Here is a 17,142-nt window from a genome sequence, read left to right as displayed (position 1 = left end):
CTTTCGGACCTAAACCACAATGGCTACTGAGGATGATAACTTCGATATTGACATCTATGGTGACGGTAGTGGCTTCAACGCCAATGACCAGGGAGAGTACAAGCAGGACGATGACATGAAGCAGGAAGACACAGACCTCCTTCTCGATGCGCCAGACAACAGCCAACCCAGCGGCAACGCCTCGACGGACTCCGGCACCATCGCTGAACAGCCAGCCCCCGCGACAAACGGCGCCAACGTAACACACCCAGACACAACTAACCAGCAACAAATGCAAAAAGACGCAACACCCCAGCAGGGCGTCAAACGCAAAGAACTCGATGACCGCCCAGTCGACCCCGACGCTACCCCCGCTCTTTTGATTTCAGAATTACACTGGTGGACTACCGACGACGACATCCGCGGCTGGGTCCGCGAGGCCGGCTGCGAGGATGAGCTCAAGGACGTAACGTTCAGTGAGCACAAGGTCAACGGAAAGAGTAAAGGGTAAGTCATCATTTTTCTGGCGGATCTTCACCATGCTAAACTTGAGTAGTCAAGCATTTTTAGAATTCACATCCCTCCCCGCCGCGTCCGCAAGTAAACACCAAATCGATTCCCTTACCGCTACTGGCCAGAACGGACGCAAGTTCGTCGTCCACTACACTAGCCCCGGTCCGAACCCATTCCGCACACTTCCCAAGGATAACCCCATGCGAAAAGACAACGCTCGCTCATCCGGAGGCTTCAACTCACCAAACCAAAACAACTCCAACTTCGGCATGAACAACGTGGGCGGAGGCGGTTTCCGCGGAGGTAGAGGAGGAGGATACAACAACCGCGGCGGAATGTCGAACATGGGCGGTGGTGGCGGCGGCTACGTCAATCGCAACTTCCAGAACCCTATGGGCGGATTCAACAACCCCATGGGCGGCGGTGGCTTCCAGGGTAACCCCATGGGCATGGGCAACTTTGGCTTCGGCGGCCGCGGTGGCATGATGGGCGGAAACATGCGCGGTGGCCCTGGTGGGATGCGTGGCCGTGGAGGTGGTGGCATGGGCGGTGCTCCTAACATGATGGGAATGCCTAACATGGGTCCGATGGGTGGCATGGGCATGAACCCGATGGGCGGCGGTATGAACCCTATGATGGGCGGTATGGGCGGTAACATGGGAATGCAAGGTAGGATTTTATTCTTCCACTTTATCCCAATCAGATATCTAACCAAGCACTTGCCAGGTATAGGCGGCTTCCAAGGTCCAAACCAAGGCTTCAACACCGGCTTCTTCCCCCAGAACCAAGGTGTCGGCGACGGTTCATGGAACCCCCACGGCACCAAACGCAGTCGCCAGGAGTAAATAATCAAACACTGCCAACGACTCTCAATTGTCACCTCACATGCTTCAAATACTCACTTCGATTGACTCCACGATTGCTTTGTACTTCTCCCTTTCCTTCGTTCCATTTACAGGTGTGCCTGGGCGTGGGCGGTCTCGCGACTATCTTATGCTGTATCTCACTTCTCTTCCTGCACTGTATCTTTTCATTTGGCTTGGGACTGCCTCATTTGCTCTTCTTTTTCTTTTCACATTCAGATCGTGATCTATTTTCGGGAAATTGGTTGTTCTTGTTCTGCATGGGTTGCTATTGCGTTTTCTTTTTTCTTCGGGCATTGCTCAGGGTGTATTAAACAAATTAAAGTCTTTCTTGCTTATTTCTTTCTTTGATGTAGCATTGCTCTTTTACGATGATCCTCTTGTCAAAGCAATACTGCCCTCCGCTGCCGTATAGTTTTGCCGATGTTTGTCAACGTTGACGGCCGATAGAGTTCAACTCTACCAACAGGTCAACAGGTATTAAGGAACCCATTCCCGACCATTACCTCACGATTGAACTCACAAAAAACCTACCGACAGATGCTCTCCACCCTCATCACCTTCATCCTTTCCTCCGATCTCTAAACGACCCAGTCCACCCACCCACCCACCAACCGCAACAATGACCCAACCCCATCCAGTATCCCGCACCGGCTTCGAGTACTACAACAACGAGCTCTACGCCGTCGTCCCGCCGCACCACCGGCACCGACGATACAGCGTCTCCGAACTCCGCGACCTCTTCGACTCTACCTCGGCCGTCGGTTCCACGGGCCGTAAACCGGCACACTGGTTCAGGGCTCAACTTGTGCATTATGGATTGCGCGCTACGGATAATAAAGGGACGGCGGCTATGCGGTTGTTTGATGCGTTGAGGTCTGGAAACTTGGTTGTTCCTGAGCAATTGAGGAAGTTGGAGGGGGAGATGAAGAGGGGGTGGCAGAAGAGTGTGCGGGGAGAGACGAGGTCGAAGGGTGGGGGTAAGAAAAAGGAGAAGAAGAAGCAAGCAGATGGAACAGAAGTGTCTAGTGGACAAGGGAGGAAGGCTGGAGCTGGGAATGCTGCGCAGGTTCGATCAATAGAGCTCGGTGGTTTCGGCGCTGGTGCGGGCTTTGGTTTCACTGAGGGTTTGGTCGATGGGAGTCCGAACGTGACTGTCTCGAATGTCAATATCAACTATTACGGCGGGCCCAGTGCAGCGGCAGGCAAGTCAAGTGCTTCAGGTAAAAAGGCAAAGGCAAATAGTGGGAAGAAGAAGAAGGAACCTGTCAAACCAAACGCGAAGAGCAACATCGCCGCAAAGACCGCAGAACCCAAAAAATGCACTGCGCCAACTCCGAAACTGGAACGTCACGAATATCCTGATGACAAACCAGTAAGTCAGAGCCACCTAGCAGCAAGTTCCTTGCCTGGCCCACTAACAAACGCCGAAGATCCAACAACAAACCTATCCATCCCCATCCCCTCCAAAACTAACATTAGGCCTCCTAAACGGATCCTACAAAATCGACGCTCAGACCATCAACACTCGCAACTCAGGCATGATTCTTTGCCTGGAAAAGACCAGCATATGGGGCGAATTTCAACTCGGCGATATGGAAGGGGTCCTGTTCATGCGCGATCGTCCTTGGGAGGTCTCAATCTCAGACCACGGGGGCTGCGTCTTTGAGTGGCGCGGCGTCGATCAGAGTACCGGTGATATATATGCTAACTCCGATGAGCACTGGGGTGAGATGAGGTTCCTGGGTAACGGGGATATCGAGGGGACGTTCTATAACGTTATCTCCGATAAAGGGGACCAGTTGGACTGCGAGTTCTGGGGGCATCGCACCTCGGGCAGGAATGAGACTAGGGCCCCAAGGGGTGCATATAGTATCAGGGATGAGTACTTCGAACTGGGATCAGGATGCGATTGATTGTCAATTAGGATAATGCAATGTGAAGGATGCTATTATTTACAAAGGAGGATAGAGATATCTTACAGTATAAATAGTAGCCAATCACGTGCCGCATAGCGCGATCAGTGACGGGCGGGATGAGCGTCATGTTCCCAACTCCAATTAATCAAATTCCAACGTCGTGCTCTCTCCTCTCCACTACAGCTCCCAGCTCCAGGTTTCGCCTCTTGCTGGCTTGTGCTTGGCTTCTATCCTCCGTGGGATTCTTCCGACGCTCCATCGTTCCACCTCCAACGTCAATTGTGCATCCCTGAGCACAGACAGAGCCGTTTTCCCCGCGCGCAATACCAATCCCCCACCTCACCTCCGTCCCAAGTTCCATGACCGTTGCTCAACGACAATAGTGCAGACTCGATAGTTCAAGATGCAGGCCGTGCCGGAGTCGCGACAGCAGACGTTTGAGGAGATCTACGGGCCTCCTGAGAATTTCTTGGAGATAGAGGTGAGCTTCATCTGGCACACTCTCTACCCCACGTGCCCACCCCCCTCAACTTCAAGCTTTCGCTTGTCCCCTCACCCAAGCAAAATAAATCAAGCAAGAAAGACTATGATAAACCCGAATTGCACCGCTCCACTCATTCATAAATCCCCAGTCCAGAGCCTAGCTAACCCCTCCCTCCTTCTACTCAATCACAGGTCCGAAACCCCCAAACCCACGGAACAAGCCGAAACATGTACACCTCGTACGAAATCGTCTGCCGTACCAACATCCCCGCATTCAAGCTCAAGCACTCCGTCGTACGCCGCCGGTACTCCGACTTTGAATACTTCCGGGACATCCTCGAGCGCGAGAGCACAAGGGTTACGATCCCGCCTTTGCCGGGGAAGGTGTTTACGAATCGGTTTAGCGATGATGTTATTGAGCATCGAAGGGAGGGGTTGCAGAGGTTCTTGCAGATTGTTGCGGGGCATCCGCTGCTGCAAACGGGGAGTAAGGTTTTGGCGAGTTTTATACAGGGTAGGTTTTTCTGGTCTTTTTGGTCCGAGGGGTTAGGTGGTGAGCGGAGAATGTCCGCTAGAGCCTCATCATTGGGACTTTGTGTTTGGTTTTTGCTTGTTGATTCGAAGCTAACGTCTGGGCTCTTATAGATCCGAACTGGGACCGCAATGCTTGGTAGTTGATGGTCGCTAGCTTGGTATACAGTCCTGCTGCTAGTGTCTCGCCCGAGTCCTCCCCTTCTTATACCACCATCGATCGAATGTCCCGTCCATCAGACAGCGTTGCGTTTGTTTTGAACCGTACATACCATCAAGCTTAGTTGTTATGCTGCGTCATATGATTTTGTTCTGGCCATTTTCACGTTAGTGGCCTTCCTTTTGTCCTTCCGTTTTCTGTCCTCCGTTAGTTAGTGATAGTCAATACCGTTGTTCCTTATTCCAAAGCAACCTTTTTGCGAATATGCATTCCGCATATAAACCATTATCCAAATACCAAGTTCATAGCCCAGACACCAGAACCAGAATCAGAACAGATCGACGTACCGCCCCAGGGCCCAGCGGGCCAGCGGCCCAGTCGAGAGCGATAGATAACCTTTCTTTCCCGTCCTCAGTCTCCACAAGACATCGTGTCAAACTATAAAAAGAACCCGTTGTTACTTTGGAGTCTACAGTACCTGCAGGGTAGTATCGTAATCTACAGGGTCGTAGATGTAATCAGAATAAGAAATTAAACAGTTGGCCCCAAGCCTCGTTCGGTGTTCGGAGCCTCAAGCATCCGGATCATAATGGCTATGGTTGATAACCATGGCTGAACCACATAGTGAACATTCCAGTCATTGGCCGCTGTGTAGACTTAATGGACTAGGATTGCGTATGGACTACCCGGAGCTGGACTAGGCGTCCGATCTGAATGGGTCTCTTATGGAGTATGGACCATGGACGGTGGGCCGTGTCATATTCTAGTTGTTCCTGATAAGCCTGGGGCGAGAGCCAGGGACCTGGGACTTTGATGGATGCGGATGACCCTGTAATTGGGCGTTGGTGAGACTTGTTGCTCGTAGGGCTCGTGTACAGTAGACTATTCTGTACGACGGCTCAGCTCATGCGGCTGGACGTTTCGTTGTTGATCCTTGGTTCTGCCAGTTATGGTCGGGGTCGAGCCAAAGAAGGTGCGGTGCGGAGTATGGAAATCCGATGTTTAGCAGATACGAGCGCGGCTCATCTCGTAGGGACTAGGGAGTCGGGACGGTAGGGTGCTCTGAAAGAAGAAATCATCGGCACGTTTTTGGTAGAATCACTAATCAGAGGAATAGCCAAAACTTGAAGAGAGTGCTTCAATCTATTCTCGTCGTAATCAAAGGGGAAAACCAAACGGCCCCAGGGCTGGGGGGATCGATGATCTCTGGAATCTGCACGAACTCCATGCCCCTTCCACCTTCCACCTTCACCGTCCACGAGGGAAACGGCCCCCAACCCAGAACCGCGCCTTGGTTGGTTCTCCCTTCTGCCAAGATCAGAGCCAGTCGCACTCAGCTACGACAATCTTCAATTAAGGCCTCCCGGGGAAGGTTGCCTGGCATTTTTGAAAGAAGAGGCTGTCGCAGCAAGTGATCGGCGCCGTGATTGATAATCTTCGCTGGGCTTGTACTGTAAGTTACTGTGCTACTGCTAGCTCAGGCCGGCCGTGCGTCGCAAACACTAATCCATTTGGATTCTGACGCGCAAAGAAGTGTCTGACTCTGCGGCTGTGGCCGTCTAATGCAACGGGTCGGCTTTATTGATCCAGAATTGTGGTTTTGGTTCTTATTTATTGAGCTTGTTGCGACTCACTCGTGGACCTTTGTTTTGTCGGCTGTGAATGAGATACGAGGGAAGGAGTGAACTGTTGGAGCCACGAGCAACTTCCCCAGATATTGCTCAACCGAAATCCATCTACATCAGCAAGTTGATATAATTACACCGATTAGGGTTCAAACCGACCTTGCGAGACCGGATCAAGATGGTCTACCCAGGCGGGCCCAGCAAAGGATGCTACACCTGTCGAGCTCGCAAAGTCAAGGTAAGTCTGGCATCTCCCCTCTCATAAGAAACCCAACTAATGTCGCCCACAGTGCGACGAAGCCCGCCCAGTCTGCAAGCGGTGCATCAAAGGCAACCGAATATGCGGCGGATACCGCATCCTAGACGAGAGCAAAAAGACGACAGTAGCCAGACGTTCTCGGCCAGGGTCAGGGGCAGGCCTAATGAGGATGACAGCAGAGGATCCCATCGCACAACAACTCGCAGACCTCGCCCTCTCACCCGCCAGTCTGCTAGGCCAAAACCGCGACCAGGAACGCGCAAATCTCTGCTCATTCTATAGCCGTCTTGTCTGTCTCCCGCAGGTCCAGGGGCTTCATGGCGGTCTGCTCTCTGTTACGACATTGCCGGCTATTCTGGCGAGCTTGAGGCAGCCTGTTATGCGGACGTCGCCGCTGCCAGCGGCATTGTCAGCGTTATTGTTAACGTTTGTCTCTGAGAAGAATAACGAGAGACATTATGGGGCTGTGACGAAGGCGATGGCTTGTTATGGGAATGCGTTGAAGCTTACGAGGCGGTTGATGGAGGGGTATGATGAGGATAGGAGGGGGGAGCTTGTTATGACGGTTTTTATTCTGGGGATGTATGAGGTAGGAGCTTCCAACTGAAGACTGCGATGTTCGTAGGGGGCAGACGGCTAATTCGACGCAGGATCTCAACAGTAACGAAGACCACGTCAGGACGACATCAAACTCCCACCTCGAAGGAGCCATGGCCTTCGTGAGATCACAGAAATGCAAGAGCTTCGGCGAGGACACAAGTCGACGGATATACAGCGCGCTGCTGAACAGAGCTGTACATCTCCCCTATCCATAAATCCCAGAGAAAGAAACAGCAACTAACCAACCCAAAGCTCCTAACCTGCTTCAACGACCTAACAGACACAACCCCCTTCATCTTCACCCTCACAGACCTCCAACTCCTGCACGGCGGCCTCCAAGCCGAATCCAAACCCGATTACCTAAACCTCTACAACTGCGCACTTCTAATAATCCACATCCAACTCCGGAAACTCGAGCTCGACATCTGGAACACTTACACCTCAAATCCCACCGATTCCCCCGCCATAGACAGCGCATTCCAAGCCACAGCCCTCCTAAGCACCATCGCCTCCACAGAACACCAAATGGCCGAATGGCCATCTACTCTGCCCGTCGAATCTCAATATGTTACTATCCAGCTACGACCGGAGGAATGTATTGATCTCTGGAGCACAGAAGCACATATTTACCCTTCTTTCACGGCGGGGAATGACTGGTCGCGGTACCGCATGTTGCAGATTCTGGCTTGTAGTTTGCGGCTGCGTGTTTATCGGATTCTGGCCAATCCATTGTGCAACTCTGGGTATGGGTCTGGGTCCGGATCTTGCGGTGGTGGTGTTGAGTTGAACGAGCAGTTACCCAGTCCGAGTCTAGCAAGCGACATCGCAATAACGCATGCGAATATCTGTTCCTTGGCAGATGATATATGCGCCTCTATGCCGTATCATCTCGGTTACAGAACAGGTTTGGACTCAGAGGTGCGCTATCCAAGTGAGTCGTTTCCCGACGGACGGTATCCGCGCTTACTATCGGCCTGCCATATCATGTGGCCGTTGTATGTGGCGGGTATTGTGGAGGGGGTGGATCCCGCGCAGAGACTGTGGATATCTCGCCAGTTGGCGTTTATTAGTGGTGAGATGGGGATTGGGAAGGCGGCTGTGCTTGGGGGGTTAGTTAGGAGAGCTGCCTTTGCGGAACCTTTGAGTATAGTTTGATGGAGGGTACTGTTATATATACCGATACAGACGTGTCAAGATCTAGCTTACATGTATTTACTAGCCTGGGTGGAAATATAGATTTGGTTGTTGAAAGTGTTTGGTGTTATATTGGGTCCATATGATAGCAACAGTGAGTCAAGTAAGCTCATCCCAGATCAGCGGCGGGAGGTCAACGCTGTCATCATTGGTAGAACTCTCATCCAAGAAAGGGTAGCCTAGGGACGGAAGACCCGTCGAACTCTCTCTAGCTGTCGGGGGAATTGCTAGCGAGGGTAGGACTGGCTCTACTGCCCCGGTCATATTTGAGCCCAGTCCATCGAGCTTGCTGGAACGATCCTCGGTGAACGTCTGTTTGCTGCTCTGAGGTTCCGATATGCCTTTGGGTGGGTGATTCGCACCGTCCTGCAGGATGTTGCTCCGAACAGAACCTCCCTCACGATACGCGTTTGGGAATTTTGTCCTAAACCTATCCCGCAGGTCGGTTGCCCTTCGATGGCCAAGGTTTAGCTCCTTGCTTTGCTGTATGAGTGTCCATTGGAAGCCGTGAACGGCATAGCCTTTCAGCAGATCCTCGTCCTCTTCAGCTGTAAAGGGGCGGCGTAAGCGACGCCGGGACTTGGCAGGATTATATGGCTCGGTAATACCCAGGTTGCCTAGGGCTGGTTCAGGTTTATTAGACAGTCGCTGGGCTTTCTCAGGCCCGCTCTGGCAGCGAGGTTCGGGGCTATTATGGCTTGTGGTGCACGAAGAGAAGCTGGAAGAAGAGCCACTGTGAACAAGGCCTGGGGGACCGGCTGAGGTGCCTTTGAGCTCGGTTGGCGGCGGATGTGCAGGTGTTTTCTTCGCCGTCGGTTCACTGTTCATGCGTAAAAGAACTTTGGCAAGAGCATCGCGGATGTGTTGTACGGCTTCTTTGGGATCCGAGGTACTAGACAAGTCAGGTTGAAGATCAAGCCATGAAGTCAATCATGGAATCTTACCGATAGGCAGAAGGACAGCAGACGCGAAATCTGAATCGTAAGTCAGTCTTGAACAATCATTTACTAAAGCTAAACATACCTATCTTTCAAGTTCGACGCGCTGCGCTTGTTAAAGTTTGACTCTTGTAACGCCAGAATTTCCTTCCAGTTACCAATACCACAAGAGATAACACCACGCAGCAACGCAACAGTCTCTTCATCGGACCATCTTCGAATGTTCTTTCGCGAGCGACCTCTCGTTTTGGGCGACAGGGGTGCATCGGATTCATCAGCAGGTTTTGTTTCTTTCCCAGGTTCACTCGAACCCTGTATAGACTGGACCTCATCGACCTTGTCATATTCAGTGGCAACCTCAAAGATACTAGGCTTCTCAGTAACAGGAGAATCCAAGATGTCGGCAATGCGTCCCTCTCTCCTCTCAACACCGGTAGTGTTAGAGGTAAAGCTCGTAGTAAGCAGCCCTGACTCTGCATCGAGGCTATCCCGCGAAGGCTTGGTGAGCAGCTGCGTAATCGAACCAGCCTCGATAGGCGGAAGCAAAGCAGCATTTGGCGGAGGCTCATTCAACCCGTTCAGAATAGCAAAGGGACCAAACGGGGGAGGTCGCTGCTCCTTCTGCGCATGTGGTTTAGGCAACTGCACATGCTCGCCAAAAGACTCGGGCTGGAGATCAACACGCCGCCGCTTGCGAGACTGATGTCCATGACCATCATCGTCAAAAGAAGAATAGGGGAACCGCTCCAGGGCACGAAGGTTGACGAAGGCCGGGAGAATCGGTCGCGGAGGCGGCTCTAGGAGCGAGTCCGACGCAAAGTCGGTCTTCAGTCGGGATAGGTTCGTGCTGCTGCTGCTCTCGACCACATTCACATTTACATTCGCAGCACTGGTCGGCTCGTTCAGAGGAGGCAGTGTGCCTGCTAGTGCAGGTGGTGCAGGTGGACCAGCAGCAGCAGCAGCAGCGGCCTTGGACAACGCACCGGTATCCCGGATCCCACTGGCGTTGGGCTCAAGGGTCAAAGGGATCCTGAAACTGCGAGACGAGACCGGTTCCCGGAGAGGAGCAATACGCAGATGAGGCAGTTCGCGAATCAAGGACTCGTCGAAACTGCGGGTGAAGATGCCGTTGTTGTTGGGATCCATGGCCGGAGAACAAGACTACCCTCACCTCCCGGGGCACGGATGAAGCACAGATCACGAAAGACAACGAGCAGCACCAGGGAAACACTGGAACGCTTCAGAGTCAGGCATCTTGTGTACTGTAGAATCTCCTAATAATTTCCCCCAGGAGAAGTGCGGTCGAGGAAGGGAGCTCAGATTGTCGAGTGTGACACCCGGACAAGGCAACCACACATGTCATGTGAGCCATCGCTGCTGAATCAGCAGGTATAACGCCGTGCATAAAGACAACATCAGGAGATTCTTCCTCGCTGGAGACTGAACGATTCTCGCAGCAGCTGAGCTTCAAGAGTCAGACTGGTTACACCCACAAGAAAAATAAAATCTCATTTCCAGTGTAACCTTCAATAGATCTGAAACTGCCAGTTGCCGTGTCCAGCCACAAACAACTTCAAAAGTTCACAACCGAACAACAATGCCCATGCCCACCACCATCTTCCCAACCTGGCCGCACCTGGTCTTCGCCGTATTCGAGCCCATTTCCCTGTGCGTATACGTCCCTCCTCCGTGGTTTCGTCCGAGGCCGATCTGGGTATCCGGCTCTGCTGCCCAATTCCAGCCCTCTATTACTCCCTAATCCTCGATTCCAATTTCCTCCATGCACCTCCTACCCCCCTCATGCTTAAAATAGTCACACATTATATTACATAAACATACCTACCTTTACCTTACCTACCTTACCTAAGGAAACTTCCCTGTCCTTCCACGACTGGATCGCTCTGACCGGAAACCCAATTCAGGATCGGCGGCTGGCTCTGTCCAATACTCGACCTGCAAGGATTCGTCCTCGATCAGATTCCATCGGCTGCACCGAAGGCGCTCCCAGTTGCAGCAGCAGTAGCAGCAGGAGTGGCACCAACTGCACCCAAGGAGGTAGAGATCCACGCGACGTCTGTGGCCCTCGCATACCAATTGGCGAACCTCTATGGCTTGCTTGCGATTCTCGGCGCCGGCGTGATCCATGCTACCTCGGAGCCGAAGGTGCTCCGCAATTACCTTGTTGCTCTTGCCGTTGCGGATGTTGGTCACATCTACGTGACTTATCTTGCTATGGGGCCGGAATTGTTCTTTGATGTCGCGGGCTGGAACGTGCTTACCTGGGGGAATGTTGGCGCTACGGCGTTTTTGTTTGTGAACAGGATTCTGTACTTCCTGGGGGTGTTTGGGTATGCTCAAGGTCCTGAAGCGAGGAAAATCAAGGAGATTTGAGCCTCCGGGGCTTTTGTGGTGTTTCAGTACCTTGGTCGTGTGCAAAAGCGTATTCTGTATATTATGTGGTCTATTCCCCGGGGAGTACGTATGACAAATATGAAAACAGGATGACAATAAAAGACATTCGTATATCCAGCGTAAAAGATGCAATAGTTGAGTCATTTGTCGGTTGTATATGTTGGAAACACACATCCTCATCTCAGAAACCCCAACGTATGTTATTTGTATGTCTCGTGCTCTGGCGTATCATTCAGCGCAAGGGAATAACCTCTCTCAGTTGTGTGTATAGTTGCTGAAAGACAGAATCGCCGTGCTCTTCCTGCTCTCTCAAATGAGGGATGAGGAAGGGAATTCCTGGGGCATCTTGGAACCGTCCTCGATAGACAGCATAGTTCTGAGAAGGATCAAGAAGTTCGAGGTATTCAACACCAGTGACAAGCGGGTTTGGAACCAGCATCGTTCCTCCGTCATCTGTCGTGATTAACGGGGCTCCGGAAACGCTGTACCTTTGAAGCCCACTGAGTATTGCCATCAGGGTATGGTAATTTCTACTCGCAAGCAGGTTCTGCGAGCTATTAGTGATTCGGGCTTTTGAAGCTTGTAGTAATAGACGTCTTGCAAGCAAATCTCACCTCCAATAATCGCAGAATAGTGTCTATTTGATCAGGCAACGCCTTGCAGAATTCCCAGACCTCAAAGCTGAGATTCTCCCAGCGAGCCGACAGGCGACTGGCGGCTCTCTCATCCAGAGTATCACCTTCAATCAAAGCGGCAAAATCCCGTTCGTCCGATTCGGTCAGAATAGAAGCGAAGTACTTTATCGATGTCGAAGTTGAAGTCGCAGTTTGAAAATCCTCAAGGAATGAATGGGCGACGCTAAAAGGCTGTGACCAGCTCATCTCCCCTGCATGTAAATACCGCTGTTGGAATCGAACCTCAAGCAGCGCGAGCACCGTCAGTATATACGGGAGGGACCGCGGAAGCTCTTTGAACAGGCGCTGAATTGGTACCACGAAGAAATCGAATCCCGGCTGCGGATTTGGTAAGATAATCTGATGCCCTGCGTCCCGTAGAGCCTGAGCCACGGCTCGATGAGCGAACGGACTTAGGCCACGGAGGTGCTTTGGAAGTAGAGTCAGGATCGATCTGTGATGCGACGACGAGGTTCAGGTTACTAACCTGCTCAATTTGGCTATATTTCATCACCTCTTCGGGATACGCCCTCAGGTGGTTCAGTAGATATGCATACAAGCGCGTGTGCTGCAGCAGAAACCAATCTATCCGAGCGGAGGATTTCCCCAGCGCATAACGAACTAGCTCTGGATAGGTTATCCGCGTAAAATGAAGATGGCTCTCAGCTTCGATCGCCTCAGCAATGACCTGAGGCTCCAAGTCCCTGTGTTTGCGGGCTGGGAACCAATTCCACGATAGCGTCGGGGGAACAATTGGTTTGCATTTGTCAATCAGAATTTGCGCCTTTTGCCCCGGTGAGTACGCCGCGATAGATGCTAGTTCCTGGGGATACAGGAATCGGGAGAGGAAACAATCAATGTCAGACACGCTGCGAGTCGAGAGTACAGTAGGAAGCCTCGGGTCATCGTAAATCGGATAGCGCAACAAGCGCTCCAGCATGCTGGTGTCGTAGAAGAAGAAAATGCTTCCTGCTTGGTCCTCCCACCATACGTTGATGTTGATCTGAGTTCTCTCCTCGCTCGCTCGAAACACAGAGGGGTACCTGTGTTGTTCGGAAACGGGTAGCGCTGGGATGACGGTGCCTCCAGGAAAGACATGAGGTAATTGCTGAGACATTTTGGATCTGGCTGTAGCAGCCGAATCTCCAGTCAGAAACGTAGATGTAGTGAGCCAATGTCCTCCGCTCTGGTTGCAGCCTCGCGATCTCAGTACTCCAGCCACAATAGCTCCACCATGACCGGAAAGAGAGTCAGTGGCAGTAATGGACAAAACACAAAAGTGAAGGGAAATGGAAGGTAAGATGGAGGTTGGAATAGGGAAGCGAGAATGTCAAGAACAGAAAGCCACCGAGGGAGGGAAATACCGTTCAGTCTTCGTGTCCAGCCGACCAGCGCTGTGCTACCGACCTGGAACGCCAGAGGATCCCGGAACCATGTACCTCGTGCCGAACCTCACGATACCGTCGAGACACAAGTATACTCGGGATGCCTTGCTTGAGCAGCACTAGGCGTATCTAGTTGTGATGAAGGACGATTAAGCAACAGAAAGAGCGAATAAACAGAGCAGAAGAGGGTCAGTGTTGGTGATGAGGAGTCAATGCCAATCCACGATATCTGAGACAGGAAAGGTCATGGAGGAGAAGGAGTGTGAAGCCGCTTTTCTACACTCGGCAAGTGTCGAGGGGAAACTGGACTTAATGGAACGAACTAGGTAGGGAAGGTCCGCCGCCGGGCTTGGGTGTTGCAGGCGTTCCCGGTCCATGGCCATGGAGGCGTCATGACTGCTTCAGTGCTGACTCTACTCCGTATTGTCATGCGTCATTCACTACGAATAACTGGGTATGCCTTTGCCCTGGCCATCCTTCAATTACTTCAAGTCTTGCCACGCTAAGCATGGGTTGCAGCTGAAGTGTGACTACTGGGGGGGTTGATATATATAGCCACCAATCCTGCATGCGTTCCCTGGCGCTGCTCCTGATGAAAGATCTTGTCCGTCCCAACTGATTGGGTCCGAACGATCAGGTAGCCCGCTCTAGTTTTGGCTCTGGACTCTGGAGCCATTGGACGGACGCTACCATATTGGAGACCGGGTGCTCGGAGCTGAAAGTATGCAGGCGAGTACTGGACTACTCTGCAAGTAGAAAAGGCCCAAACGAGCTGGCTAATCAGTGTCCGTGATCTCACACCAAAGCTAGAGAACAATAAGCCAAAGGAGAAGGAACCACTTGGTGGGTTATGTCTACCAGTTAGAAAATATCCAATCCTACATCGGTATTCGTAAACTGACCCAGCGTGGCTTTGGCACCAACACCCCTGAGGAGTAGTGAGGACTGAGGAACCGTTAAAGGAGACCTATGGGCCTATGGGTCTTCCTTGGGTGCCCCTCTGCGCGGTGCAGGGTGCAGACGTCGAAGAATTCCATTGATGAGCAGTGCGCCGATGATGGAATTTTCCCCACATGGGTCAAAAAGCAATTTGAAATCCACTTATGGTCGGTCCCCCTAATATTAGTCGTTAGATGCGGCACAGCCATGCGCCTGGAGACACCTTCAATCGGGAGATACTGATCGAGTCAACTTTGACAAAATGTTATTTTCCTTGCCACGATACATGACAGTTGACAAAGCGACGGGTTGCTGAGTGTTGATAATGACAACGAGTCTGCCCGACTGTAACAGCCCGTCTCACTGAGTGGTATGAGCAGGAGGAGCGGTCAGTACTAACAAGCCCGCAGAGCTGAATGGATAGCAGACTGCCATTGAGATTGCGGCCAATGGTCCAGTGATTCCACTGAATTTCCGATCAACGCTTCATCGAGTTGCCTCACCCCCTTCATCGTTGCAGATGTGATGTTATTGTTGTCTCTTTCATTCTAGCGGTGAGTCGGCTTATTATGAGACAATCGTTGCATGCCGATAGGAGGGACAGCATACGGAGTGGTACGTCGTGCTCGCAGATTCGACGGCTTAGGCTTGGTGCTTGACGAGAGAACTCCCAGAGAGCCAATGTAAGTCTGCCGCAACGTCGTTTCAATACGGGGACGTATTATTGACCAGGGTTAAGGATCAAAGGCTGTTAATCTTAGGAATAATGGCGAGGGGTTAGTTAGATGTGACTCTGCTCCATCAGGTTGATTCATCCACGTCGAGCCAAAATAGACAGAAGGAGGCCCAATATCCAGGCCCACACTACTACTGTAGACGTCCTTCGTCGCCCAAGGCTCTGGTCTGGTGGCTGCAGGCTGCGAAGAGATGGCTAGTGAACGCCGCTAGTCGCCCCGGGGCTGCCGCTAGTTTAGTGGCCACTGGCCTCTGCACACTTCAACAACCATGCCTCATGGTCAAGTCGTCCACTCAAAAGCAGTGTAGTGTCCAAGGTCCTGTAGTTCAAGTTCGGAGTTGGACCCGTCGATTCAGCTGGGTTCTAGCGAGTTACACATCCAAGGATCAAGGATGGGTCCCGAGCGGCCTTCCCGCAAGCCTATATCGTACATCCTGTTCCCCTCATTCTTGGGATCCAATGATCTTCGGCGAGAAAACTCCATTTCTGCTTTCTTTCAATAATTCTTGGTTTGGTCGCCAGATTTCGCTATCTTCTTACAGACCGTAGGACATCTAGGATTATGAACGAACGCAGGGCAAGTCTCTTGTCCTTTGGTGGCCGTTGGAGTGGAGGCGAAGCGGAAGGAGTCGAGGACAAGGCTACAAGCAACCCCGCTTGAGCCTTTCCAAGTGATCGACAGATCAGGTGTTCTCTGTAGTCCTATCATTTTCTTTCGGAAATGCGGAAATACGAAGGTCGCTTTGCCTTGGCGCCCAAGTTCGTTTATGGACCATAGCATTGAAGCAAGACAAGAGACCCTGGAAAGCGTCGGAGATGAACAGAAGAACCCGGGCATTCCGGTATCGCTCCCAGTGTATCCTTAACGTTCAGAGTGGCGTCAAGATAGGGTGACAAATCCAATCACTATCTAGATTGTTTGGTACTCCGTCCCGAGTAGAGTTAAAACAGTTGGAATCGGACTAACCGTTCCCGCATTGCCGCACATACAAGATGCGGTCTCTGGGTGCCAGAACAACCGATCTCTCGGGGTGCAACAAATTAGAAAGAAAGATCTGAAATCGAGATTGGCGCTAGAGGGACAATATTAAAGGAACATCTCACATCAGAGATTTAGTGTGTTCGGCAACATTATTCTAGACTCCTTGGCTGCTGGGTCGGTCCCCTGCGGAACGAGTGGGCAACGCTGCTGCTGTACGGTTGTGCTGTACGGTTGTGCTGCAAGGCTATGAAGTCCATGGAATCGATCCTGCAGCAACTGGCTCAAGGACGGCCAAGAGCATGAGGGTAGCATAAGATAGCAAATAAGTACGTTCCAAGAGAAGCGTTGAAAAAGAAAAGAAAAGAAAAGAAAAAGAAAAAGAAAAAGAAAAAGAAAAAGAAAAAGGAAAAGGAAAAAAGAAAAACTAGCAAGGGTTGGAGTTTGAACGGTTGCTTGGGCCTCGTCATGCCATGAACTCGCGTCGATCGCGTGTGGATGAGTGCTCTGTAGTCTGTACAACAGGACAATATGTAGGGCCAGCATGACAAGGCTCAACAGCTTTCAGACAGTGTGACAAACAGAGGCATTATGAGGTTGTAAGCGGCAACTTGTGGCGGTGCGCAGGATCCCTTGACGAGTGTTGTTGGTAGAGCGTTAGAGCGTTAGAGCGTTAGAGCGTTAGAGTGTTAGTTGATTGTGGTGGTAGGCCCAGACTCTGGTCGCCCCCAGCACTGGCCACACTGACAGCGGATGCACGCCCCTACAGTTGCTGCGGGATCAACGGCTGCCTCTTCAATCCTCGAATCTCTGTCCTCTGACTGGCATGCATGCTTGTTTGCTTGATTGCTTGCGTGGTGCCAGACCACAACCGCCAGCGATACATCTGAAGAATACTTAGGGACATCAACCCCTTCCTATTCCCAACTGGAGGTACACTGTACTGGCCCTGC

The 17,142-nt window shown here is 51.8% G+C and overlaps 7 protein-coding genes across 7 annotated transcripts; 5 read left to right on the top strand and 2 right to left on the bottom strand.

Moving 5' to 3' along the window:
• Positions 1-19: 19 nt before the first annotated feature.
• On the top strand, positions 20-1,337 carry BDV14DRAFT_195592 (RNA-binding protein; the record flags this gene model as incomplete). The annotated part of the gene is made up of 3 exons (XM_073772255.1): positions 20-486; positions 536-1,161; positions 1,219-1,337. 3 exons carry the CDS (start codon positions 20-22, stop codon positions 1,335-1,337), a joined length of 1,212 nt encoding a protein of 403 aa, XP_073633019.1.
• Positions 1,338-2,320: 983 nt separating this feature from the next.
• Positions 2,321-3,293, top strand: BDV14DRAFT_164206 (uncharacterized protein). The gene has a single exon (XM_073767149.1). It carries the CDS (start codon positions 2,897-2,899, stop codon positions 3,269-3,271), a length of 375 nt encoding a protein of 124 aa, XP_073633018.1. The 5' UTR covers positions 2,321-2,896; the 3' UTR covers positions 3,272-3,293.
• A 73-nt stretch (positions 3,294-3,366) lies between these two features.
• BDV14DRAFT_164205 (sorting nexin-3) lies at positions 3,367-4,794 on the top strand. Its single transcript, XM_073767148.1, has 3 exons — positions 3,367-3,755; positions 3,950-4,271; positions 4,403-4,794. Exons 1-3 carry the CDS (start codon positions 3,678-3,680, stop codon positions 4,429-4,431), a joined length of 429 nt encoding a protein of 142 aa, XP_073633017.1. The 5' UTR covers positions 3,367-3,677; the 3' UTR covers positions 4,432-4,794.
• Positions 4,795-6,065: 1,271 nt separating this feature from the next.
• On the top strand, positions 6,066-8,165 carry BDV14DRAFT_68277 (Zn(II)2Cys6 transcription factor domain-containing protein). The gene is made up of 4 exons (XM_073777282.1): positions 6,066-6,311; positions 6,364-6,921; positions 6,983-7,126; positions 7,185-8,165. The coding sequence occupies exons 1-4, from the start codon at positions 6,252-6,254 to the stop codon at positions 8,085-8,087; spliced, it is 1,665 nt and encodes a 554-aa protein (XP_073633016.1). The 5' UTR covers positions 6,066-6,251; the 3' UTR covers positions 8,088-8,165.
• On the bottom strand, positions 8,161-10,478 carry BDV14DRAFT_164201 (telomere repeat binding factor family protein). The gene is made up of 3 exons (XM_073767147.1): positions 9,150-10,478; positions 9,071-9,100; positions 8,161-9,018 (listed from the first exon to the last, which is right to left on the bottom strand). Exons 1-3 carry the CDS (start codon positions 10,208-10,210, stop codon positions 8,226-8,228), a joined length of 1,884 nt encoding a protein of 627 aa, XP_073633015.1. The 5' UTR covers positions 10,211-10,478; the 3' UTR covers positions 8,161-8,225.
• BDV14DRAFT_164199 (uncharacterized protein) lies at positions 10,458-11,500 on the top strand. The gene is made up of 2 exons (XM_073767146.1): positions 10,458-10,732; positions 10,987-11,500. Exons 1-2 carry the CDS (start codon positions 10,662-10,664, stop codon positions 11,453-11,455), a joined length of 540 nt encoding a protein of 179 aa, XP_073633014.1. The 5' UTR covers positions 10,458-10,661; the 3' UTR covers positions 11,456-11,500.
• A 208-nt stretch (positions 11,501-11,708) lies between these two features.
• Positions 11,709-13,267, bottom strand: BDV14DRAFT_195587 (uncharacterized protein; the record flags this gene model as incomplete). Its single annotated transcript, XM_073772254.1, has 3 exons — positions 11,709-12,023; positions 12,091-12,579; positions 12,638-13,267. 3 exons carry the CDS (start codon positions 13,265-13,267, stop codon positions 11,709-11,711), a joined length of 1,434 nt encoding a protein of 477 aa, XP_073633013.1.
• Between the last annotated feature and the right edge of the window lie 3,875 nt (positions 13,268-17,142).

The sequence above is a fragment of the Aspergillus stella-maris genome (assembly GCF_047715825.1).
Source record: "Aspergillus stella-maris strain CBS 113639 unplaced genomic scaffold BDV14scaffold_3, whole genome shotgun sequence".
Lineage (NCBI taxonomy): Eukaryota > Fungi > Ascomycota > Eurotiomycetes > Eurotiales > Aspergillaceae > Aspergillus > Aspergillus stella-maris.
The sequence above is the reverse complement of the archived record's forward strand: the minus strand, read 5'-3'. Positions and strand labels throughout refer to the sequence as shown.

Coding starts and splice junctions, on each gene's coding strand:
- BDV14DRAFT_164206 (XM_073767149.1), top strand. CDS start 2,897: ATGATTCTTTGCCTGGAAAAGACCAGCATATGGGGCGAATTTCAACTC.
- BDV14DRAFT_164205 (XM_073767148.1), top strand. CDS start 3,678: ATGCAGGCCGTGCCGGAGTCGCGACAGCAGACGTTTGAGGAGATCTAC. Junction 3,756..3,949: donor AGAATTTCTTGGAGATAGAG/GTGAGCTTCATC, acceptor ACTCAATCACAG/GTCCGAAACCCCCAAACCCA. Junction 4,272..4,402: donor TTTGGCGAGTTTTATACAGG/GTAGGTTTTTCT, acceptor GGGCTCTTATAG/ATCCGAACTGGGACCGCAAT.
- BDV14DRAFT_68277 (XM_073777282.1), top strand. CDS start 6,252: ATGGTCTACCCAGGCGGGCCCAGCAAAGGATGCTACACCTGTCGAGCT. Junction 6,312..6,363: donor GTCGAGCTCGCAAAGTCAAG/GTAAGTCTGGCA, acceptor TGTCGCCCACAG/TGCGACGAAGCCCGCCCAGT. Junction 7,127..7,184: donor GCGCGCTGCTGAACAGAGCT/GTACATCTCCCC, acceptor ACCAACCCAAAG/CTCCTAACCTGCTTCAACGA.
- BDV14DRAFT_164201 (XM_073767147.1), bottom strand. CDS start 10,210: ATGGATCCCAACAACAACGGCATCTTCACCCGCAGTTTCGACGAGTCC. Junction 9,101..9,149: donor GCGTCGAACTTGAAAGATAG/GTATGTTTAGCT, acceptor CTTACGATTCAG/ATTTCGCGTCTGCTGTCCTT. Junction 9,019..9,070: donor TGCTGTCCTTCTGCCTATCG/GTAAGATTCCAT, acceptor TGACTTGTCTAG/TACCTCGGATCCCAAAGAAG.
- BDV14DRAFT_164199 (XM_073767146.1), top strand. CDS start 10,662: ATGCCCATGCCCACCACCATCTTCCCAACCTGGCCGCACCTGGTCTTC. Junction 10,733..10,986: donor GTATTCGAGCCCATTTCCCT/GTGCGTATACGT, acceptor AACCCAATTCAG/GATCGGCGGCTGGCTCTGTC.